This window comes from Symphalangus syndactylus, chromosome 14 (assembly GCF_028878055.3).
Source record: "Symphalangus syndactylus isolate Jambi chromosome 14, NHGRI_mSymSyn1-v2.1_pri, whole genome shotgun sequence".
NCBI lineage: Eukaryota > Metazoa > Chordata > Mammalia > Primates > Hylobatidae > Symphalangus > Symphalangus syndactylus.
In genome coordinates, this window is record NC_072436.2 from 10,726,986 (window position 1) to 10,751,082 (window position 24,097).

At 57.8% G+C, this 24,097-nt stretch overlaps 1 protein-coding gene across 9 annotated transcripts in view; it reads right to left on the reverse strand.

Annotated features, from left to right (window-relative positions):
* Positions 1 to 343: 343 nt before the first annotated feature.
* The window catches only part of LLGL2 (LLGL scribble cell polarity complex component 2), a 50,269-nt gene continuing 26,515 nt past the window's right edge, over positions 344 to 24,097 (reverse strand). For 2 of the 9 annotated variants that reach the window (XM_055242473.2, XM_063617098.1), the window contains exons 3-26: positions 20,526 to 20,623; positions 17,771 to 17,852; positions 17,379 to 17,494; positions 16,719 to 16,877; positions 12,382 to 12,544; positions 12,095 to 12,227; positions 11,752 to 11,806; positions 11,049 to 11,203; positions 6,882 to 7,099; positions 6,724 to 6,791; positions 6,432 to 6,585; positions 6,238 to 6,342; positions 5,308 to 5,600; positions 5,054 to 5,216; positions 4,464 to 4,614; positions 3,779 to 3,895; positions 3,499 to 3,665; positions 2,261 to 2,525; positions 1,908 to 2,058; positions 1,566 to 1,594; positions 1,286 to 1,333; positions 1,062 to 1,104; positions 885 to 943; positions 344 to 682 (exon numbers count right to left, since the gene is read on the reverse strand). In XM_055242473.2, coding sequence (XP_055098448.1) covers positions 675 to 682; positions 885 to 943; positions 1,062 to 1,104; positions 1,286 to 1,333; positions 1,566 to 1,594; positions 1,908 to 2,058; positions 2,261 to 2,525; positions 3,499 to 3,665; positions 3,779 to 3,895; positions 4,464 to 4,614; positions 5,054 to 5,216; positions 5,308 to 5,600; positions 6,238 to 6,342; positions 6,432 to 6,585; positions 6,724 to 6,791; positions 6,882 to 7,099; positions 11,049 to 11,203; positions 11,752 to 11,806; positions 12,095 to 12,227; positions 12,382 to 12,544; positions 16,719 to 16,877; positions 17,379 to 17,494; positions 17,771 to 17,852; positions 20,526 to 20,623 — 3,000 coding nt within the window. In that variant the 3' untranslated portion in view covers positions 344 to 674. The remainder of the gene's footprint in view (positions 683 to 884; positions 944 to 1,061; positions 1,105 to 1,285; positions 1,334 to 1,565; positions 1,595 to 1,907; positions 2,059 to 2,260; positions 2,526 to 3,498; positions 3,666 to 3,778; positions 3,896 to 4,463; positions 4,615 to 5,053; positions 5,217 to 5,307; positions 5,601 to 6,237; positions 6,343 to 6,431; positions 6,586 to 6,723; positions 6,792 to 6,881; positions 7,100 to 11,048; positions 11,204 to 11,751; positions 11,807 to 12,094; positions 12,228 to 12,381; positions 12,545 to 16,718; positions 16,878 to 17,378; positions 17,495 to 17,770; positions 17,853 to 20,525; positions 20,624 to 24,097) is intronic. The other 7 variants (XM_055242475.2, XM_063617099.1, XM_063617102.1 and 4 more) reach the window with 7 other exon arrangements.

Consider the following 24,097-nt stretch of genomic DNA (forward strand, 5'->3'; position numbering starts at 1 on the left):
CCACAGTCCTCCCAGGTGTCTGGAGGAAGCCACCAGGTCTGAGATATTGTGGTTGTCCTTCTTCTGACAGTAGGGAAAGGCCAGCCAGGGGTGGCCAGGACCCAGGGAAAAAGTCAGGCAGACTCAAGATGGTTCGTGCTTGCCATGTGTTCCCCGAGAGAGAAGGCACCGCCAGGCTCAGACGAAACTAAGCAGTTTGATTTGCACGGCTCCCCAAGTGGATTCTCCTGACACCAGCCCAGGCCAGGGCTGGAGCCTCGGGGGACAGGCAGGGTACTGGCTCCTACTTTCCATTCACACGGAAAATTTCTACACAATTAAAATACTAAAGTAGGTGGACCAGTCAAGAGGTAATAGGTGTTTATTAAAAACTTTTTCACCCAGAGGCAGTTAACATTTATAACTTAAAACCCAGCCCACTACAAAAAGGGACGGGAGCAATAAAAACTGTGCAACATTGACCAAAGGACCCAGACAGACGAGGCCCGGGAAGGGCAGCCCAGGGGACTGGGGTCTCTCCTCTCCCGAGGCCCAGAGCAGCTGCATTGTGGAAGCCGGGGTGCCCCCAGCCCCTGGCGGGGCCCTGTGCACCGGCCTCTCTGGTTGGGGCGGGGACCCTCGAAAGGCCATCAGTAGTAGTGTGGGCTCATCGCGCAGCCTGGACGCTCAGCCACTCACTCTGCTGAAGGACACAGAGGGACAGCTCAGGATCACCCTGGGCAGGACGGGGTGCCCCAGCCGCCCACGATGAGCCCAGACGTGGTGCTTTCCAGGTCATCGGGGCACGTGTCGGCCCTGTGGGACCCAGGGGAGTGGGGCCAGGGCTCTTCCTCCCATCCCTTCCCAGCACAGTCGGCAGCTGCACTCAAGCCCAGAGCCCCCACCTCCGCCATTGCTGAGGCTGCACCCCATGGCCGCTCGATGTGAACGCCAGTTGCAGCTCCTGCACAGGCAAAGACAGGGCAGTCATGACCTCAGGGACCTCCACTCTCGGCGCTCCCCTAAGCCCCCTGGCAGAGCCAGCCTCGGGCCCACCCCAGCTGGCCTGGGTGGTGCCTCACCCGCGGTCTCCCTCCAGTGTGCTCTGGATTTCCTTCAGGACTCCTGCAGGCCAGGTGGGAACAGAGGCCCACTGAGGCCCTTGGGGCAGCTAGCCACAGCCCTTCCACCCCCTTTCTCCACGGATCTGTACACCGCCTCAGGGCAATGGCCTGCCCAGCCTCCCTTGACCCTGACCCCCCTTCCCACCCCTCCTGCCAGCCCCACCCTCTCCCACCCAACTCACTCTCATCACTGAGCAGAGCGCGCTCCATCACCAGGCCGGGCTGCTTCTCTGGAAGGTAGAGGCCGGGTCAGGGTGCCCTGCCTGGACCCTCCTCGGCCTGGCTCTCTCCCTCCTTACTGAGGTCAGGGTGTGGAAGCCCACGGCCCAGGGCTGGAAGGGATGCCGTCTCTACTCCCAGCCCAAACACTACCTGCTGTCTCGGGCCCCTTCCCTCCCATCCAGCCCCAGGCCTGGGCTGGGTGTGGCCCAGGTGTGCATGGGCCCAGGAGGCCTGTCTTACCCTCGCCATCACTCTGAGTCCCTGAGTTCCTGTGGGGGGAGAGACAGTGAGGACCAGGGCTCCCGGGCTCCCTACCCGGCTCTGAAAGCCCTGGTCCCATGAAGAACAAGTCAATGGCGCAGCCTGTCTTGAGCAGGAGAGCCTGGGAGGTAAACTGAGTCCTGCCCTGGACTGCCAGCTTGCACAGGGGCAAGGGGCACGTGAAGAGGTAAGGATAGCTGGAGCCAGGGAGGGTGGGTTGAGCTCGTGGGGAGGTGCCTCCAGCCAGGCAGCAGTGGGAGCCTCAGGGTATCTCAGAGAGGGCAGGGAGGGGCGGGAGAGGCCTCCAGCCCTTTCACCCACCGGGCTCGGCTTGGGGCCTTCTTGGGGCCTGCCCCGTTACCAGGGCGGTGGTTCTTGGTTTCTGCTGAATCCACCAGACACCGGGGCTCCACCAGCCACTTGGTGGAGAGAGAGAAGCGCTCGAACTCCGAGGGTGAGATCAGGTAGAAGCCTGGGGAGTGGGGGCAATGCTAGCAGCCTGGCCTGGCGGCTGCCAAGGCTGCTTCCCCGCCTGGGGGAGTAGGGGCTAGCGCTCCCTGGCAGTTCTCCGCTTAAGGCCCATCCAGTCTGGCCATGGTCACAACACCCCTGGCCACCCTTCCCGTCCCTGCAGTGCCCAGGGCCCCCACACCCGCCCAGCCCGGCTCGAACACCTTGGCCGTATTTGGTGAAGACGCAGGAGGCGATGCCACTGACGTCCTCCCGGCGGATGCAGCTGTAGCGCACCTGGGGCTTGAGCAGGGGCAGCGAGACCACCTGGATGTCGCCCAGGTTGGTAAGGACTGCCAGGTGGTGCTCCCCGTAGTCCTCAGCTCGACGACTGCCGAAGTGGGCCACGCTGACCCGCCGCACCCTTGAGCCCTCCAGGGCTGTCAGCTTCAGCTTCAGCTTGGCACTCACCTTGGGCAGCGTGAACACCTGGGGGCGCGGGGTGGTTGTTCATGCCCATGACCAAGCCAGTTCTGCCCCGTGCTGCTGCTGGGCCCTCCCCTCCCCACATGCCTCCCGGTGTCCTGGCAAACCCTTGGCTCTCAGATGCACAGACATGGCCTGGGAGGATGCCGAGGTCACTGACTTCCCTGTCTGGATTTTTTTTGTTGTTCTCCGAGATGGAGTCTTGCTCTGTTGCCCAGGCTGGAGTACAGTGGTGTGATCTCGGCTCACTGCAACCTCCGCCTCAGGCAATTCTTCTGCCTCAGCCTCCTGAGTAGAGCTGGGATTGGAGGTGCCCACTACCATGCCGAGCTTTTTTTTTTTTTTGAGACGGAGTCTCGCTCTGTTGCTCAGGCTGCAGTGCAGTGGTGCAATCTCGACTCATCGCAAGCTCTGCCTCCTGGGTTCACGCCATTCTCCTGCCTCAACCTCCCAAGTAGCTGGGACTACAGGTGCCCACCACCACGCCCAGCTAATTTTTTTGTATTTTTTTGGAGAGACGGGTTTCACCGTGTTAGCCAGGATTGTCTCTATCTCCTGACCTCATGATCTGCCCGCCTCGGCCTTCCAAAGTGCTGCGATTACAGGCGTGAGCCACCACGCCCTGCCCATGCCAGGCTAATTTTTTTTGTATTTTTAGTAGAATCGGGGTTTCACCATGCTGGCCAGGCTGGTCTCGAACTCCTGCCCTTGTGATCTGGCCTCCCAAAGTGCTGGGATTACAGGCATGAGCCACCGCGCCCGGCCCCCTGTCTGGATTTTATCCCTTTCACAGACATAGGTCTTGCGTCAGTGTCCTCACACGAGACTCCCCCCTCACTTATTTCCTGTGCTTCTGCAGCCCCTCAGATACCAAATGCAAACAAGACTGAGTCCCAGCCATCATTTGTGCCCAAGGGCCGAGCCTCCTGGATGTCCCGGGGAGTCCCAGGGAGACCCGCTGCTGCCCGTGTGGCACCTTGAACTGCTCCTCTGATACGACGAGCAGCTGGTGGCTTCCCTGCATGTCAGGGCTCTTCGACAGATCATGGGCCACTTCGAGGGGCTCGGGAAGGGGTACGCTGTGTCCGTCGAGCACCAGGATGCCCACCACTGGCGCCCGGTGCATCAGCTGGATCTCCTTGGCTAGGGGGAGGAGGTGGGTGTTGGGGCTGTGGAGGGGTGGCAGGGCCGGAGCCACTCCCTGGCCCCAGCCCAGGCAGCCCGAGCACCCTCTGCTCTCCCTGCCCAGCACTCACCCTGCTCTGCCCGCACAGTCTCATCCATTCTCCGCTCGGCGGGGGGTACACGCAGGGAGAAGGCATAGATGGTGCCCCCATTGGTGCCAGCCCACAGCGAGGGGCAGTGCCGGGAGCCTGCCGAGAAGCCATGTGTGGGTGTCTGACCCTTAGCGTGGGAGTCAGGTGGAGCCGGGCAACCAGGGTTTACGCCCAGGTTTTCCCTCCTGGAAGAGGCTTGAAGGCTCTCTGACAACTACACAGGCCCCAACATAGAAGACCCCAATCCCAGGTCAGCTCAGCCCTTGCTGCGACACAGCAGGGGAGAACCAGCCAGGGAGAGACGCGTCCTCTGGAGACCAGCAGGCTCTGCCGTCCCCGATCATCGCAGCTGCTCTAGGAGGAAGCTATCACTCCCTCATTTTACAGGGGAGCAAGCTGAGGCCCTGAAAGGCTAAGTGACGGGTCTGAGGCCATGCTTCTAAAGGGTGCTACAGCCTGGATATAAAGCCGAGGCAAACTGACTCGGAGGCCCAGGCAGGGGAGAGGGGTGAGCAGGCAGGAGTTGCAGTCTGCCCCTGCTCACAAGGGGAAACCCTCTTAGGTCCTACCAGCCAGGCAGGCAGCAGCCCCCGGCATGCCCCCAGGTCAGGAGGTATCTGCTGCCTGCTGCCCCCTGCCCCCCAACCCCGGGCTGGCCACTCACTGTCCCTCAGGTAGGTGTCAGCAAAGTACAGGGTCCGGACGAAGCCTGTGAAGGAGTCCTCTGCCGAGCGAGCCTCGATCTTGCGCTGCACAGGCGCCAGCTCCATGTTCTGGAGGCCCGGCCGCTCAGCCTTGGCACTCCCCTCCTGCACCTGCAAGGGGTGGGCCGGCCTGAGGGTCAGCTCTGGCCTCCCCTCCCCAGGGACAGTGCTTTGCTCAATGCTGATCCTTGCATCGGAAGGCTGGCCACAGCCATGCCAGCCACCTGCCAGGCCTGCATCTAGGGGGACCCTTGTCCAAGAGGGAGGTGCCCTTGGGGAAGCCTGCCTGGGCCCCCAGTATGTTGTAGACAGAAAAAGGAAATCACTAACGTTTACTGGGGATTACTTCTAGGGTAAACATTACAGTTACTGCCTTTCTGCTCAAGAAGCTGAGGCAGAGAGAAGCAGCGTGACCTGTCTGAGGTCACACAATGCAACCTGGACCCTGAGTCTTGTTTGTAGCCCAGCAAGCCTGGGGTGCGGGGGCCGTGTGGCCCCCCTGCTGGCTGCTCTGAGCCAAACCTGGGCATGTGGCTGGCTGCAGCCTCACCTCAGGCCTCACCTCTCCTGGGGGGCCAGCAGGGCGCCACTTCCGGCTGGACACCCGGCTCCGACGCATCCGGCGAAATGACTGACGCAAGGACTTCTTGAGGGACTTGACGCGGGACAGTGGGCCCTCCAAGGCCAGCTGGTCACTGGGGTGCAGCGTACACCTTGGGGGGATGGCAGGCTGTCAGTGCTGCTAGGTCTTGGGGGTCCTCGCGGGCCCCACTCCCAGCCCTGGGACCCAGCCGCCCTGCTCACTTAACAAAGACCTGCCGCCGCTGCTGGTGGTCAAAGAGGCCGAAGCCATGGCTGGTGCCGAAGGCCACGAGCCGCCACTCAGAGTGCAGGGCCAAGGAGGTGACCACAGCCGGGGGCTGGCACTGCACCAACACGAAGGGCTGAAAGCCAGGCTCAAAGCGCACAGGCCCTGAGCGGGCTGCCAGGCGCTCGTGCCCCTTCCAGCGGTAGCCCTCTTGGTCCTGCAGCAGGTCGGCCTCCACCTGCTCCACAGCCTGCTCCGCTGCCTCGTCATTCAGTTCCAGTACCAGCACCTGGGCGGGGTGGCAGGTGGCTCAGCAAGCCCTCAGCAAAGGGATGGCAGGGCTGCAGGACACTACTAGTGGGGACAGCAAAGGAGCTGGACCCAGGCCAAGGCCCAAGGCAGGACAAAGGCCTCTGTCCAACCCCAGCTCTCCCTTTTTTTTTTTTTTTTTTGAGACGAGTCTTGCTCTATTGCCCAGGCTGGAGCGCGGTGGCACAATCTCGGCTCACCGCAACCTCTGCCTCCCAGGTTCAAGTGATTCTCCTGTCTCGGCCTTCCAGTAGCTGGGATTACAGGCACGAGCCACCATGCCTGGCTAATTTTTGTATTTTTAGTAGAGATGGGGTTTCACCATGTTGGCCAGGCTGGTCTTGAACTCCTGACCTCAGGTGATCTGCCTGCCTTGGTCTCCCAAAGTGCTGGGATTACAGGCGTGAGCCACGGTGCCCGGCCCAGCCCTTAATTCTGATTTCTAGAGAAGAAACAACCATCCAGGGACCTCCTGCCAAGGGGATCAAGCCACCTCCATCCACTGGAAGACCACAGGACACAGAATGTGCGTTAGGCAGGTGGTTGGCTCCTGTCCCTGCTGTCCCCAGCCATCGACCACTCCTCCCCAGCTCCCCCTCCCCGGCCCAGCCTGCTACCTGCCCTGCCGTGCCTGCCACAGCCAGGTAGCCGCTGTACTTGCAGAGGAAGATCTTCTGGATGCCCAGCCGGGGGTCATCACTGTAGGGGTCAAAGGAGCCCACCTGGAGAAGGGGAGGGGCCCTGTGAGCGGCCATGGGGGCTGGACCCAGCTGGCCTCTGCCCTTCCTGGGTCCCAGGCTCCTGGCCTCACCTTGCGGAGTGGGGGCCACTCGTCCTCGCCCTGGGCACTGAGGTTCTCGCTGGGGTCCGTGTCAGTGAGGAACACGCGCACCGTGCTGAGTTTGTAGAGCAGCCGCAAGCAGACACCCGAGGCATCCCAGAACCGCACCGTGCCGTCCTCGTGCCTGTGGGCAGAGCCCGCCTGCCGGGTGTGAGAGGGATGCCGGCCGGGGCACCCAGGGGCTGGCTTGTCCACCTCGGGGCTCTGCTCCCACCCCACATATCCTACTGGGAAGAGAAAGGGTAGCATCAAAGTCCCCTACCCTGTGAGCAGCAGGTCCCTCTGGGGTGGGGCTGGGGTCAGGCTGGTGCCACCATCAATTGGCCACTCCTAGAAAAAGAGACCAAGAAGTCCGTGGGAGAGTTTGGCTTGGCGTGGGGGTGGGGGTGGGGCTGGGGCTGGGGCCAGGGCCGGACCTACCATGGTGGAGAAGTGTGCGTTCTGCCGGCTGCCGGCGGCGATGATCCGCTCCCACAGCTTCAGGGGGATGTTGGAGACGTGGTGAGAGCAGGTGATGGCGGAACAGTGCAGGGAAGCCAGGTAGGGCAGCTGGACCGGTGGCCAGCCTGCTGTCTGCAGGTCAATCACCACCAGCTCCTCCTCAGCCAGCACCACCAGGGCATAGGGGTCATCAAAGGCTGGGGTACAGGGCAAGGATCAGGGGCTGGGGCCAGGAGGACGCAGCCCAGCCCTGTGGAATCAGAAGCTCCAGGGTTGGATCCAGGGCATCTGCAGATCCAGAAAGCCCTGTTCTCGGCTGCTTGAGCAAAGCCTTTCCACCTCCAGGAGGGCAGCAGCTGTGGGCAGCAGCCCTGGCTGTGTGTGCAAAGCTGCTGAGAGCTCCCTGGCACAGGGCTCCTGGGGGGATACACCTGGCTGGAAGGCAGGGTCCCAACCAGGATAGGCACCCCAGAGGCATGGAGCTGAGCCTGCCAACCCTCTTCCCTGGTTCCTCCTCCATGGGGCCTGCTCTCCCTGCTCAGACGCGCCTGTCAAGCCTCTCCCCACAGGCAGTGGCAAGCGTGGTCTTCAGCACACCAGTGCTAGGGGTGGCATTTTCCTTACTGCACACAATCACCTCACCTCACTCAGGCCTGGCCCCAGCTAGTGCTCGATAAACGTGCGCTGGACGATTAAACCATTTGTCTTTTTTTTTTTTTTTCTTTTCTTGAGACAGGGTCTCACACTCTGTCACCCAGGCTGGAGTACAGGGGTGTGATCTCGGCTCATTGCAACCTCCACCTCCCGGTTCAAGCGATCCTCCTGCCTCAGGCTCCCAAGTAGCTGGGATTACAGGTGTGAGCCACAATACCCAGCTAACTTTTGTATTTTTGGTAGAGACGGGGTTTCGCCACGTTGCTCAGGCTGGTGTTGAACTCCTGGGCTCAAGTGATCTGCCCACCTCAGCCTCCCAAAATGCTGGGATTACAGGCATAAGCCACCGTGCCCAGTCTTTTTTTTCTTTTTGAGATGGAGTCTTGCTCTGTCACCCAGGCTGGAGTGTAGTGGTGCGATCTCAGCTCACTGCAACCTCCGCCTCCCGGGTTCAAGCGATTCTCCTGCCTTAGCTTCCCGAGTAGCTGGGATTACAGGCGCCCACCACCATGCCTGGCTAATTTTTGTTTTTCTTTTTTCTTTCTTTTTTTTTTTGAGACGGAGTTTCGCTCTTGTTGCCCAGGCTGGAGTGCAATGGCATGATCTCGGCTCACCGCAACCTCTGCCTCCCGGGTTCAAGAGATTCTACTGCCTCAGCCACTCGGGTAGCTGGGATTACAGGCACATGCCACCAATGCCTGGCTAATTTTTTATTTTTAGTAGAGACAGGGTTTCACCATGTTGGCCAGGCTGGTCTCAAACCCCTAACCTCAGGTGATCTGCCATCCTTGGCCTCCCAAAGTGCTGGGATTACAGCTGAGCCACTGCCCCTGGCTGACGCTGCCTCTGAAGTGCTTGTCTTCCCTGCTCCTCTGGGGTGTGCTGCCCGCTGGCTGCTCCCAGGTGTTCTTTGCCAGATCCCCAGCAAACTCCATGCCTCCAAGGCTTGAGGGTGCCCGGGCTCAGCTTTCCCATGGCTTCTCTTCTGTCTTCCTTACCACCTGGGCAGCCTCATCAGGGCCCCTGGTTTCACATCTCTTTTTTTCTTTAAACCTCAAAATCATTGAGCAGCCTTCACACATCTCTGCGTGGGTGACTCCAAATGGACACCTTCCTGATCTCTCCTCTGAACTCCAGACCCATAAGCCCCAGTTGTCTACTCAGCATCTCCCTTATGGGTCTGGAGATCAGAGGAGAGATTATCCTCAGACTTGATTCCCACCCAGCTGAGCTTGCTGCACCCTCTTGCCACTACCTTCTCCAGGATTCCTGGTGCTCCCAGCAAACCCTCACGTCATCCTTGACTGATCTCTCCTCCCCTCACTTACCTCTCCCTAGACAAGGGGCCAAGAAATTACAGCCCAAGGGCCAAACCTGGCCTCCTGCCTATTCCTGTCAATATAGCTGTCCTGGAACACAGATACGCCCCTTGTGTTGTCTATGGCTACATGTGCTCTGCAATGGCATTAGGCTGAGTAGCTGTGGTGAAGAAAGCCACTCAGCCCTTTATAGCAACAGTCTGTGAGCCCTGACCTGGCCCCTCAGTCAATGCTAAATGTTAGAAAAGACAGTGTAACCCCAGCCACCTCCTGCCAGCCCTATGGCCTACACCGCAGCCCAAGCCAAGGTCCCCTCTCCCTCGACTCTCACTGGCCTCCCGTCTTTGCTCCACTCCGTGTTCCCCACATGGCAGCCAGACAGATCCTTTTGGAGCAGAGGCTAGATCATGGCACCCCTGCCCAGGGCCCTCATCTCCCTCAAATCCCAAGTGCTTACCGTGCCTCCACGGCTCTATACGATCTGGCACTGGCCACATCTGGACCAGCACGGGGGCCATTCTGCCCTCTCTTCGCTCCTACCTCACTGAAGCAAGCCAAGAGCCCCCCCAGCTCAGTCTGCACCCCAGGTCCCTACAGGGCAAGCTCTCCCTCAGACTGTTCCTGTGTCTGCACAAATATGTCCCCTTATCAGGGAGGCCTTGCCAACCCTTGTCTAAACCAGCACTGCTGTCTTCTGCCTGGCTTTTTTCTTACCTCTGACGTTATCTGGCAACCTGCTCACTCTGTCCACATACTCAGATCTAAGTTCCATGGGAACAGGGGCCTCATCTGTTTCTAGAACAGGGCCTGGCATATAGCAGTTGCTCATTAAACAGGAAAGCCTACCAGGGACAGCTGGGTCACAACCCGGCACGGCAGAACCATTACGTGAGAGCCTCAGGGTGCCCACATACCATCTGAGGGAAGCACCGCTCATCAGGCACCCATCTCCTGGCCTGCGGGACTGTGGGGAGTTGGGGACACAGGGGGACAATTGCAGGAAGGTGGCCTGTCCTAGAAAGCCCCAGCAGTCTAGAATTTATAGCTCAGCAAGTTTCTTCCCTCCTTTCCTGACTTTTCCGCTGGGAATCAGGTAACTCAGCCCGGGGAGTGTGGCCACCATAGCCCAAGAGGCCCCGCTCTGTGCCAACATGGCCCAAATGTTGTGGAAACAGCAGAGCTGGGCCCTGCTCTCAGCATCCAGGGTGTGAGGAGGGAAGAGAGGCTGAGAAAGAAAGAAAAGCAGGTTTGGGGTTCCCCTGAACAGGGTAGAGGCCATGAGTACACAGACCAGGTGTCCTGAACAGTCCCGCCCCCTCACCTTTCGGCCTCAGGCCCTTTCAGGCCAGCGTCATTAGGAGAGGGCCCTCCCTCCTGGAAGGCCTCCTCTCCAGGTTTCAACATCAGCCCTTTCTGGTCTTGCCTGTCACACTATTTACGAGGCTGACTCAGGGCTCTGCTGGTCCTGCTGGAGCTCCAGGAGGCTGCACAGCCACCTTCTGCCCTGCCCAGAAAGCGGGCTTTGCCATCTCTAAGCCAGGACCCTCTTGCCTCAGCGGGGTGGGTGTTAAATCCAACAGTACAGATCAGCCCCCTGTGGGCTAAGCCCCATGACAGTCTGGAAAGGGCAGAGAGCCCGGGGCAGGCAGGAGGTGTGGCTGGGCTGGGTCTCTAGCTGGGGAGGGTGGCAGGGAGGCAGAGAAAGGAGCTGTAGGCCTTAGTGACACTTCACCTTGGGGTGCAGTGAGGCTAAGGGACTCAGGACAGTGGTAGGCTTAGGAACACCTGTGCAGAGCCCTTTCTTTTTTTTTTTTTTTTTTAGACACGGTCTGGCTATGTCACCCAGGCTGAGTGCAGTGGCATGATCCTGGCTCGCTGCAACCTCCACCCCCCGGGCTCAAGTGATCCTCCCACCTCAGCCTCCTGAGTAGCTGGGACTACAGGTATGTGCCATGACACCTGGCTAATTTTTTTATTTTTTGTAGAGACAAGGGTCTCCCTACATTGTCCAGGCTGGACTTGAACTCCTGGCTCAAGTGATCCTCCCACCTTGGCCTCCCACAGCATTGGGGTTACAGGCAGGAGCCACTGCACCTGGCCCTGTCTTTACTGATGGCCCTGCCCCACGCCTCCCACACCTAACCCTGGGCACCCACTCCCAAAGCTCTCCTACCAGCTGCAGGGTCTGCCTCTGTGAGGACAGTGAAGTCGATGACACGGGAGGTGAAGTCGAAGGCCGTCTGCTGGCCATCGTGGATCACTGAGATGCAGTGGCGGTCCCCGTAGCTGGCCCGTGGCATGCCGCCCTGGAAGATGGTGAAGGGCAACCTGGCAGGCACAGAGGAGCAGCAGTGAGCAGGGGGCTCCTGGCATGGCCTCGACAGCCACAGGCCGGCAATCAAAGTGACCATTCAGTCAAGGTCCCCAGGAGCAGGGGGGACTGGACCCCAATTCCTTCCAACTGCTACAGCCCAGGAGAACTTGGGGGTAAGGTGAGGGCATCTGGGCTGGGGGTTCTGAGTCTCAGCAGTCACTCCTGCCTCAAGCTGGGTGCCCCCCCGCCAATTCTGTTTGAACATCACCCAGAGTGATTTTGTCTGAAGAAACAGGGCTGCCACTAAAGGAGTTTGAGACCTGCTGCTCAGCACCGTCTCTCTGGGAAGGTGGAAGAAAGGAGCAAGAATGAACTTGGCAGGAATTGGGCCGCTGAGAGACGTGAATAGCATCTACCCTGTCTCCCCTCCCTGGTGTCCAAGACCCCAACACGGGACCTGAGAGTGTTCACTGGCACCATCTTCCCAGGCAGTGGCCTAAGTGACCTTTCCAGCCCTCCAGAAAGGCTCTGGAGAGGAAAGAGGACCAGCACGGATACCTACCCTTGCCTAGTGGTCAGCCAGAGGATTTTGGTAATCGCTTTGCAAGGAAAGGGACCTGAAAGGAAAGGAATTGGCTTGAACAGATCCTCCAGCTCTCAGACAAGTGTCAGTCCCCACAGGCACAGATCCCTCAAGCTCATGCCCACATCCACATGGTACCTGTGCTTGGGACTCTTGCTCTGAGAAGTTCCCCAAGAAACTGGGTGAGGGGAACTCTGCTGTGTGGCTTTGGACAAAGCCTTTACCCTCTCTGGCCCCAGAGTTTGCTTCAGAATTGAGCATCCTGCACCTGAATCCAGGAGGCACTGGGGGGTGGGCCCTGCCCGGCGGGTGAAACACTGACCGTAAGGCACGAGGCTGCGGAGGGGCTCTGGTTGCTGGGTGTCGCTGGACACGGGCCACTGGCAGTAGGTGCCATCAGAGTGACAGCTGACAAGCAGGCGGCCATCTCGCTGCCACCAGATGTTCTCCAGTTGCTATGGAGGAGGAGGAGAGGGACAGAGGGCAGCACGCTGGACCGAGGTGGCGTTCCCATCGCCTGCACCCCATGCCTCTGCACAGAGCATGTATGTGCCACGTGGGGCCCTGGGAGAGCAACATGGCACCCGCCATGTCCTGGGCACTGCCTACCTGGCTGCTGAGGAAGTGGTAGAGCACACGGCTGCCCTGTAGGTCCCAGATGACAACAAGGCCTCGGCTGTAGCCGATCAGGATCTGGTTGGGGTCTCGAGGGTGCTCCTGCAGTGCCTCCACCATCTCGAACACACGCCGGTGACGGGCCTCCTCTGGCAACCTGGGCGAGGGGAGTGCCGTGAGCCTCCGATGCCATCCGCCAGGGGGAATGGCCCCCAGCATGGCACAGCCATGGGGCTCCCTATGCAGAGGTGGCTGCTCCACGTGCCAGCATAGAAATATGGCTAGGGGCTGGGCGCGGTGGATGGCCGAGTGTAGTGGCTCATGCCTGTAATCCCAGCACTTTGGGAGCCCAAGGTGGGCAGGTCACTTGAGGTCAGGAGTTCGAGACCAGCCTGGCTAACATGGCAAAACCCTGTCTCTACTAAAAATACAAAACACTAGCCGGGCGTGGTGGTGCATGCCTGTAATCCCAGCTACTCGGGAGGCGGAGGCAGGAGAATTGCTCGAACCCAGGAGGCGGAGGTCGCAGTAAGCCGAGATTGCGCCACTGCACTCCAGCCTGGGTGACAGAGCAAGACTCCATTTCCAAAAAAAAGAAAGATGGCTAGGACATGTCACCAAGGGGAGAGGGGCAGCATGTAGAACAAGACAGAGACATGGACACAACCTCCAGTGATGTAAACACAGGCAGTACAATTATAAAGCATGGCAAGGCAGTTGACTTCTGGAAAAGTCAACGCGGGGGCAAGAGGGAGCCTTGACTAGGAAGGGTGCGTAGGGCCTCCGAAGGGCATCAAAGTTCTATTTCTATGCCTGGGGGGGTGGCTGCAAGGATGCTCCACAAAAGTCTGTTAAACTGTACATTCATAGTCAGCGCATTTTTGCAAAAGGGAGTGTTTAATAATAAAGAAGTTTTTTAGCCCCATAAAACAAAACTCTGTATGAGTTGGCCTGGCCCTGGAGCCTGGACCCCTGCCCCGTCTCCAGGCCTGGAATGCTGCCGTGAGGGCTGGAGGTGTTGCAGCCAACAAAAAAAAAAACCACAAGGCAGCAGGCACAGGACCAACAGCCAACAGCAAGGATGTGGGAAGTGGACCCAGCCTGGACCCAAGCCACACTAAACCCAAGCTCTCCACATTATCTGTATCTGGCACATCTACTGCTAGCACTGACCTCACTGACATTAGAATTTGAATCGAGAGTGAGAGTTGAGGGGACTTTAATTTTTAATTTTTTTTTGAGATGGAGTCTTGCTTTGTTGCCCAGGCTGGAGTGCAGTGGTGTGACCTCAGCTCACTGCAACCTCCGCGTCCCGAGTTCAAGCGATTCTCTCGGCTCAGCCTCCCGAGTATCTGGGATTCCAGGTACCTACGACCACGCCAGGCTAATTTTTTGTATTTTTAGTAGAGACGGGGTTTCGCCAGGCTGGTCTCGAACTCCTGACCTCAGGTGATCCACCCGCCTCCGCCTCCCGAAGTGCTGGGATCACAGGCGTGAGCCACCACACCTGGCCTAATTTTTAATTTTTTTAGAGACGGGATCCCATTCTGTTACCCAGGCTGGAGGGTGGTGACCTGATCATGGCTCACTGCAGCCTCCAACTCCTGGACTCAAGTGATCCTCCCACCTCCCAAGTAGCTGAGACCACAGGCGTGTGCCGCCTTGCCCAACTAATTTTTATTTTTTGTGGGGAGAGACAGGGTCTTGCTATGTTGCCCAGGCTGGTCTTAAATTCCTGGCCTCAAGCAATCCTCCCACCTCAGCCTCCCAAAGTGTGAGCAACTGTGCCCATCTAGATACTCTTAATAAATGCAAATAATGTCCTTACACAGATGCAGGCCGGGCGCGGTGGCTCACGCCTGTAATCCCAGCACTTTGGGAGGCCGAGGCGGGCAGATCACAAGGTCAGGAGATCGAGACCATCCTGGCTAACACAGTGAAACCCCGTCTCTACTAAAAATACAAAAAATTAGCCGGGCGAGGTGGCAGGCGCCTGTAGTCCCAGCTACGCGGGAGGCTGAGGCAGGAGAATGGCGTGAACCCCGGGGGGCGGAGCCTACAGTGAGCCGAGATCGCGCCACTGCACTCCAGCCTGGGTGAAAGAGCAAGACTCCGTCTCAAAAAAAAAAAAAAAAAAAAAAAAAAAAAATGTCCTTACACAGATGCAAATTGTTAGACAATTAGAGGGCTTCCAACTTTTTGCCATTAAAACAGCCCTACAATGATCACTTTTTTTTTTTTTTTTTTTTTTTGAGACGGAGTCTCGCTCTGTCACCCAGGCTGGAGTGCAGTGGCGCAATCTCAGCTCACTGCAAGCTCCGCCTCCCGGGTTCACGCCATTCTCCTGCCTCAGCCTCTCCAAGTAGCTGGGACTACAGGCGCCTGCCACCACGCCTGGCTAATTTTTTTGTATTTTTAGTAGAGATGGGGTTTCACCGTGGTCGCGATCTCCTGACCTCGTGATCCGCCCGCCTCAGCCTCCCAAAGTGCTGGGATTACAAGCGTTAGCCACCGCGCCCGGCTACAATGATCATTCTTATCCTATATCTTTTTTTTTTTTTTTTTTTTTTTGAGGCAGAGTCTCGCTCTGTCGCCCAGGCTGGAGTGCAGTGGCGCGATCTCGGCTCACTGCAAGCTCCGCCTCCCAGGTTCACGCCATTCTCCTGCCTCAGACTCCCGAGTAGCTGGGACTACAGGCGCCCGCCACCACGCCCGGCTAATGTTTTGTATTTTTAGTAGAGACAGGGTTTCACCGTGGTCTCGATCTCCTGACCTCGTGATCCGCCCGCCTTGGCCTCCCAAAGTGCTGGGATTATAAGCGTGAGCCACCGCGCCCGGCCTCTTATCCTATATCTTTAGGACAGAGACTTCTCAGAGACAGAGCTGTGAGACTAAAGGGTTGGATGTTTTGAAAACTTAGATAAGTGTCATCAAGTGGAGGAGAATTTAAACTGCCAAAAGAGGCCGGGTGCAGTGGCTCACACCTGTAATCCCAGCACTTTGGGAGGCCGAGGTGGGTGGATCACCTGAGGTCAGGAGTTCGAGAACAGCCTGGCCAACAGGGTGAAACCCCGTCTCTACTAAAAATACAAAAAGAAGCCAGGCGTGATGGCATGCACCTGTAATCCCAGCTACTCGGAAGGCTGAGGCAGGAGAATCACGTGAACCCGGGAAGCAGAGGTTGCAGTGAGCCAAGATCGTGCCATTGCACTCCAGCCTGGGCAACAAGAGTGAAACTCCATCTCAAAAATAAGATAAAATATCATATAAAATAAATAAACTGGCAGGAGGGGCTCTCAGGGCACTTGGGCATCCCCGCCAACTAGACTCCCGCCAGCTAACTACAGGGTAAGGCTGGGCACTGGCGTGGCCACCTGCTGGGGCGCAGGTCCCATGCCGTCCTGCCCACAGGCTGTGTCCCACTGTGGTCCTGTCATCCTGCAAAGTGTTCTGCTCTGACCTTGGGCACACTGCCCCAGCCCTACCCTGCTGAACGGGAAAGGCAGAGGTCTGCACTCAGAGGGACACAGCCCCAAGTGGGAATCCTCCCAGCCCAGTAATGCCCTGCCCTGGGCAGACGGGCCCTGCTTCATCACCACCCAGGGCTGGAGAGCTGGGCTGGCCACCTGCAGGAGTGTGTCCCAGGCCCAGTCCAAAGCCTTGCAGGACCAGGGGCCCAGCACCCTGGCCTCCTCCTGCCCCTTAGAACCACAGATCATTCCACTGTGACCGACCTGGCCCCAACATGATCCTGTCAGATGCTACCTCCTCTCTTTTTTTGGGCCCCGTCCCCTTCTCCACACCCAGACCTGATCCTACTCCCTCTCTATTGTTGTATCATCAACAAGGAGCAAAGCTTCTGAGACGATCTCAACAGACCCACACGCCTGTGGCGGTCAAGGCTTTTTAGCCACGGAGCCTGCGAGCAAATGGAACCTCAGCAAAGTGCCCACAGCACAGGGTGGCACCAGGAGCTGCCCCAGTGATGCAGGGAGGTCTGGGCCCGACTTCCCCGCTGCGGAGCCCCTGGGGTTTTGAAACCCGTGGCCAATGCAAAGGACACTGGACTGACAGTTGGTGACATTACACAGTCATTTGGGGCCTTTAGACGAGGGACCCTCAAAGCCCCCTTTTTAGTGCTATGATGCTAACCTATGATAGGCCAATAGGTTCTCGGTAGGTGACAGGTAGGAAGCCAAGAGCCTCCCCTGCTAGCCCCATGGAATTCCCAGCAGAGAAATGACAGCTCCTGAGAGAGTCCTGGGACCAAGGGGAGAAGTCATGCCTAACTTGAGGGGATGGGGTTAACAGCAGCCAGGCTCTGGGCTCACCGCTGCAGCACCGCGTCCGAGCTGATGGTCCGGTCCTCCAGCACGCGAAAAGCTGGCAGCTGCACCACAAACACGTTGCCACTCTCGGTGCCCAGGTAGAGCAGTTCGCAGGAGGAATGTGGCAGGACCACGGTGATCTGTGTGGCACTGGGGGCAGCCCTGTGAGAAGAACAGCTGCCCGTGAGCCGACCACTGCCCAGCAGGGGAGACACCATGGACGGGGTCCCGACTCCTCGGAAAACAAGCCCATAAGGCCCTTTAATGGGGTTCATAACATTTCAGGCCAGGACAAACATTGGTCACTTTCTGCCAAGACAGGAGAGATGGCAGAGAGCCTCGGCTAGGAGACAGGAAAGATGCCAGGGACCCTCCAGCATAACACAGGGTACGGATGGAGGAGGCAGGGTACGGATGGAGGAGGCAGGGTACGGATGGAGGAGGCGGGGTACGGATGGAAGAGGCGGGGTACGGATGGAGGAGGCAGGCTGCAGCCCCGCCCACTCCACTTGGAGCACCTGAGTGTGGCGATGCATCGGGCCAAATGCATGCCAGGCACTGCCAGGGGCACAACAGGCCCCACAAAGGGTGAGTCCACTCCAGAGCTAAGGGCAAGGGTCAGGCTGGACTGGGAGTGGAAGGGGTTGGGGATTGAGCCCTTACCCTGGGGGCCCACGCAGTGTGAAGTTCTCATCCTCCTGCAGCTCCGATGCCCCACCCTTCACCTTCAGGCTCCAAAGGTGTAGGCTGTTGTCATCCAGCAGGGTGACCAGCTGGCACTGGCGAGGGCACAGGGACGGGAGCATGTGGTCTTGCTACCCAGGCAAGGCCTTTACACGCTGGGGCTACCCAGTCCCAGTTGTTGCAAAGACCCCCTGGCCACTCCCAGGGTGGCCCATGAGCCCCAGCTGTGGAAAGGGAGGGGGTCCCAGGTCTTTCCATCAGCAGCAAACCCAGTGCCACCAAATGCCAGCCTCTCCACACCAGCCCTGCTGGAAGCAGCGAGGGCAAGGAGGGCATGGAAGTGGCTTCCTGTCCCACCCCAGGTCCCTCACCTGGCCGGGCAGGAGGTGGATCTGCATCACCGCGTTGTTCTCCCGGTGCAGCCCCATGAACTCCACGCCCGGGGCTCCGTAGCTAGGAGTAGGCTCAGGAAAGCTCTGGAAGGTCGGACACCATCCCCGACACCATCCTCGCCTGCCTCGAGTGCCAGGCCCTCGGGGCCCACATGCAATGAGTGCAAACACAGAGAGGGGCTGCCCTCCCCCGAGGCAGTAGGACCCATGCGTGGAGCCTAGGGTGGGGAGGAGACACAGCAGCCCTGGCCCTGGGGCACTAGGCCAGTGACCTGACCCCTGGGAGATTTTTCCCAGTCAGGCTGGTGGGAGCAACTCCATAGAAAGGTGAAGCCCCGGCCGGGTGTGGTGGCTCACACCTGTAATTCCAGCGCTTTGGGAGGCTGAGGTGGGTGGATCACAAGGTCAAGAGATAGAGACCATCCTGGCCAACATGGTGAAACCCTGTCTCTACTAAAAATACAAAAATTAGCTGGGCGTGGTGGCGCACGTCTGCAGTCCCAGCTACTCGGGAGCCTGAGGCAGGAGAATCATTTAAACCCGGGAGTCGGAGGTTTCGGTGAGCCGAGATTGCGCCACTACACTCTAGCCTGGCGACAGAGCGAGACTCCGTCTCAAAAACAAAAAAAAAAAAAAAAAAAAAGAAAGGTGAAGCCCTACCCTGGCAACTGTCGGGCTGCCACCCTGATCCTGAGCTGCAACAGACATGTTGGCTGTCGCTTGGTACCACCTGTGAAAAAACACATGGCACCCCGGGGGCCTATCCCCAACAGCCTTGGCCCATGAGTCTTGGCACCAGGGATTGGTAACCAGAGTCTGGCTGTGGCCTGGCAATGATTAACCCGCCGAGGGAAGGCTGAGCCCGCAGCAAGGCCCTGGCCCCCTGTGTACACCAGCCCAGCCTGGAACTCAAGCGCTCCATACTCCTCCCCCATACCGGGCAGAGGGGAAGAGGGAGGTCAGGCTCTGCTGGAGGTGGCAGCCAAGCTATCGGAGGTGGTCCCTCATCTCTCAACTCCCTTGGGCCCTGCCCTGAGGGGAGCATAGATCAGACTGGCGGGGTGCCCAACCTGATCTGGTTTTTCATCTCTGAAAACATTGGGAGCCCCCAGTCGGCCAGAACCAGGGCTCTGGATAAAAGATGACCCAACTGGACAACATCCAGCCTCAGGCCGGGGAACGACTGTCCCTGCCAGGCAGAGCCCTCTCCACTCTCTGCCATCCGTTGGGGTGGGGGTGGAATTTGGAAGATGGCTGCCTGAGCCCTGCTCTCCTGGCCCAAGGCCACCCCATCTCTGCTTGTGGATAGGGCCCTGGGGCCAATCCGCCTCTGATTCTTATCGAGATAGGTTAAAAAACAAAACCGCAGGCTGGGAGTGTAATGACTCATGCCTGTAACCCTAGCATTTTGAGAGGCCAAGGCGAGAGAGTTGCTTGAGCCCAGGAGTTCAAGACCAGGCTGGGCAAGATCACAGGACCCTGTCCACACACACACCCACACACACACACACACACACACACACACACACACACACAAGTTTTTGAGACGGAGTCTCACTCTGTTGCCCAGGCTGGAGTGCAGTGGCGCAATCTTGGCTCACTGCAACCTCTGCCTACCAGGTTCAAACGATTCTCCCATCTCAGCCTCCCAAGTAGCTGGGATTACAGGCATGTGCCACCACGCCCTGCTAACTTTTTAAATATTTTTAGTAGAGACAGGGTTTTACCACGTTAACCAGGCTGGTCTTGAACTCCTGACCTCAAGTGATCTGCCTGCCTCAGCCTCCCAAAGTGCTGAAAAATTTTTTTTTTTTTTTTTTTTTTTTTTTTTGAGACAGAGTCTTGCTCTGTCGCCCAGGCTGGAGTGCAGTGGTGCAATCTCGGCTCACTGCAAGCTCCGCCTCCCGGGTTCGCGCCATTCTCCTGCCTCAGCCTCTCTGAGTAGCTGGGACTACAGGCGCCCGCCACCACGCCCGGCTAATTTTTTGTATTTTTAGTAGAGACGGAGTTTCACCGTGGTCTCGATCTCCTGACCTTGTGATCCGCCCGCCTCGGCCTCCCAAAGTGCTGGGATTACAAGCGTGAGCCACCGCGCCCGGCCAAAAAAAATTTTTTTAAATTAAAAACATCCCTAGCAATAAGAGGGGTCCCTGTAACTTGCTTTTCTGGTGGTGAGGTGGGGAGCTGAGGGAGGCAGGGGCACAGAAGGGCCTAGGCCTTGCTACTGGCGCACCAGCCAGCCACTCACTGAATGAGCACTGGCTGAGACACAGGCGTCAGGTCCTTCCGCCTGGATCCACCAACACAACCCCTGCAGAACAGGTCTCTGAGCCCCCCAGCAGCCTCACCCCGTGCCCAGGACTGGGGGAATCCTGAAACCTCCAGGAATAGGTGAGAGGGGGAAGCTGAGTAAAGGGAGCAGACCACATGAACGGTCATGAAAGGACACAGGGGACAAAATAAGCCTGAATCTCCTCAGTCCGTTTCAAGCCTCACTATCCTCCTGCAAAGGACAGCGTTGCATCCCACCAGGGATACGCCCATGCCCAGGTCCCTGCTCCACCATCAACCATACCTGCCCCATTTTGGAATAAAATCATGTCCAAAACTGGAAATCAGGAAAGTCCCTCATTTTATCCCAACAGCCCATGGACAAGGAAGGAAAAGATGTCCCTCCCCAAATCTCACCCACCCCAAGGACCTGCCCAAGTGGGAGTGAGGGGATGGAGGATACAGCTTGATGGCTCCAGAACGGGTGCCGATGGCCAGGATGCGCAGGGACGGGCTGTAGCCCAGAGCGCTGGGCTGGTGCGGGAAGCCATGCTCCACCGTCTGCAATGAGAAGCACGCGGGGTGGGCCTGCAGACCTCTCCCCTTTGCGCCACCATGGCTGCTAGAGCTGCAGCACCGGACGACCCAGCAGGAAGCAGGGATTCCGTACCTTTCCGGTTCCTCCCAGACACCTGAGTGTTAAAGCCTAACCCATATTTACCAGGCCCCACCCCCAATCCCTTTGTGACTCTGCCCTTGGCCTCATGGCCACCCCTGCGAGTTCATCATCCCCGACGCCACACCAGCCTCTCAATGCTTTCCAGGAACTGACCCGGTGCCTCCACCACGTGCACCCTGGGTGACGGACCCAGCCCTCCTCAGTGGCATGGGGGCCTTATGGGTGTGGGGTGGGGAAAGTAGGGCAAGTTTGGAACAATGGAGACACCGGTCTCTCAGGAGAAAATCTTGGTTGCACCGCAGCTCTGGGCTCACCCAGGGGCCTAGAGTACCGTGGAGGCCCTGCCCTGCTCTGGGCTCCTCCAGGTCCCTCCAGGCCCCAGTCAGCTAGGTCTCACAGGCTCTTACTGTCACCAAATTCTAACCATATTCCCAGAGAGGGATTCCTGGAGTGTTGTTGCACATACGTGTTTTTTCGTTTATTACAGAAGTAATACACACACACTGTGAAAAAACCTGGGAGGTATAAAGACGTTTAAGAACAAAAATTACCCGGACTCGGCCGGGCGCCGTGGCTCACGCTTGTAATCCCAGCACTTTGGGAGGCCGAGGCGGGCGGATCACGAGGTCAGGAGATCGAGACCACGGTGAAACCCCGTCTCTACTAAAAATACAAAAAAAAATTAGCCAGGCGTGGTGGCGGGCGCCTGTAGTCCCAGCTACTCGGAGAGGCTGAGGCAGGAGAATGGCGTGAACCCGGGAGGCGGAGCTTGCAGTGAGCCGAGATTGCGCCACTGCACTCCAGCCTGGGCGACAGAGCGAGACTCCGTCTCAAAAAAAAAAAAAAAAAAAAAAAAAATTACCCGGACTCCCACAACCAGAAGTAACCTTGCTAACACCTAAGTGTACATCCTTTGAGTCTTCTGCACTTGTGAATGTTTGCACGTCTATTTTTTTTTTCCTGAGAAGGAATCTCGCTCTGTCGCCCAGGCTGGAGTGCAGTGGCGCGATCTCGGCTCACTGCAAGCTCCGCCTCCCAGGTTCACACCATTCTCCTGCCTCAGCCTCCCGAGTAGCTGGGACTACAGATGCCCACCACCACGACCGGCTAATTTTTTGTATTTTTAGTAGAGACTGGGTTTCACCGTGTTTCTATCTCCTGACTCGTGATCTGCCTGCCTCGGCCTCCCAAAGTGCTGGGATTACAAGCGTGAGCCACCGCACCCGGCCAAAAATTTTTAATTTTTCTTTTTTGAGGGTCTCACTCTGCTGCCCAGGCTGGGTGCTATGGTGTGATTTCGGTTCACTGTAGCCTCGGCCTCCCAGACTCAAGTGATCCTCCCACCTCAGTCTCCCAAGTAGCTGGGACTACAGGCACGCACCACCACGCCTGCCGCACCCTGCTACTTTTTAATTTTTGGTAGAGACAGGTACTCATCATGTTGTCCAGCCTGGTCTTGACCTCCTAGACTCAAGCGATCCTCCTGCCTTGGCCTCCCAAAGTGCTGGGATTATAGGCGTGAGTACACTGCAACCTGCCTAAAATGGCTTTTTTTTTTTTTTTTTTTTTAGACAGAGTTTTGCTCTTGTCATCCAGCCTGGAGTGCAATGGTGTGATCTCGGCTTGCTGCAAACTCTGCCTCCCAGGTTCAAGCGATTCTCCTGCCTCAGTCTCCCCAGGAGCTAGGATTACAGGCATCTGCCACCATGCCTGGCTAATTTTTGTATTTTTAGTAGAGATGGGGGTTTCACCATGTTGGCCAGCCTGGTCTTGACCTCCTAGACTCAAGCGATCCTCCTGCCTTGGCCTCCCAAAGTGTTGGGATTACAGGTGTGAGCCATCATACCCGGCCTAAAATGACTTTTAAAACATCTAAAGAATATTCTTTACCTGGAGATATCCTAACTCACCAGGGGTTTATTGTTGAGTATTTACTTTGTTGCTAGAGGGTTTGCAGTCACAACCATGTTGATGGCATTCTTGGACTCCCATCTTTCTTTTTTTTTTTTTTTTTGAGACGGAGTCTCGCTCTGTCGCCCAGGCTGGAGTGCAGTGGCGCGATCTCGGCTCACTGCAAGCTCCGCCTCCTGGGTTCACGCCATTCTCCTGCCTCAGCCTCTCGGAGTAGCTGGGACTACAGGCGCCCGCCACCACGCCCGGCTAATTTTTTTTGTAGTTTTAGTAGAGACGGGGTTTCACCGTGGTCTCGATCTCCTGACCTCGTGATCCGCCCGCCTCGGCCTCCCAAAGTGCTGGGATTACAAGCGTGAGCCACCGCGCCCGGCCGGACTCCCATCTTTCTTTGCACCACTTGAGTATTTCCTGGGGCAGATGTCCCAGGGATAGAATTGTGGGTTAAGAAAGGTATGAACATAAACCCGCTACAAATTTAGAGTGATAAGCCATCTTGAGGAAGGTTTTTAGTTCAGTTTCTTAATCAGTTACCCCAATCTGATCCCCACCTCCCACCCCGGGGGATAGTGACCCTGCAGAGCTAGGTGAGAACAGCACAAAGCGATGCTATGTCAACTGATTGCTTTAAAGACTTAAAACAGAAAACAACCACAGAGACTCCGCCCTGCAGAAAAAGGTCCCAACAATGAGGCAGCCTCCTTAGGCCCTGGGCTTTCCTACTTTGCAGCCCTGCCAGGCCTCAAAGCAGCAGAAAAGGAGAAGTCCCTGGTGAGATCTAGCAATGATAGCTTAGCGAACCCAATTGCTACCTGCCTCCCCCATCAGTCAGTCTAGTCCAACGGCTCTCACAAGGTATCCCATGCTGGGGTCAGGCAGGGAGGAGAGCTCCAGCAAGTGCCTATTTTGTGGGATGCCTGGAGACAAAAAGGTCGGGGGAGAGGGGGGTACCTCAGGCCTGGCTCTTTGCTAGGAACAGGGCCTGCCCTGCAAAAGGTCATACCTGAATGGGATAACCAGGGGGACAGACAGGGCCCAGCAGCGGCCCCCAGGCCAGCCCAGGTCCCTGTTCAGCTATGCGAAAAATGCAGAGCCTGGAGAAGACCTGGATAGAGATAGCGGAGTGTCTGGAATGTAAACATTTCCCAGGAAAAGGGGAGTAGACAGTGGGATAGGATGTGCAGGACAAGCTCCCCCAGGGGGCCCCGCCAGACCTCAGCCAGCCCCAGGTTGCTGGGGCCTCAGGAAGTCAGCAGCCGTCTCCTCAGGACAGCAGCACTTTCCCAGCAGCAGAGACAGCTCAGGGAACAGCCTCTGGAATTTGGAGGAGTCTGGCGGAAACACCCCACAGGAGCCCGCTGGCCTGGCCAGGAGGAGGCCCCATGCTCCAAGCTGCCCAGAACGGTAGCCATGGGCCCCATGGGGCCACCAAGCACTTGCAGTAT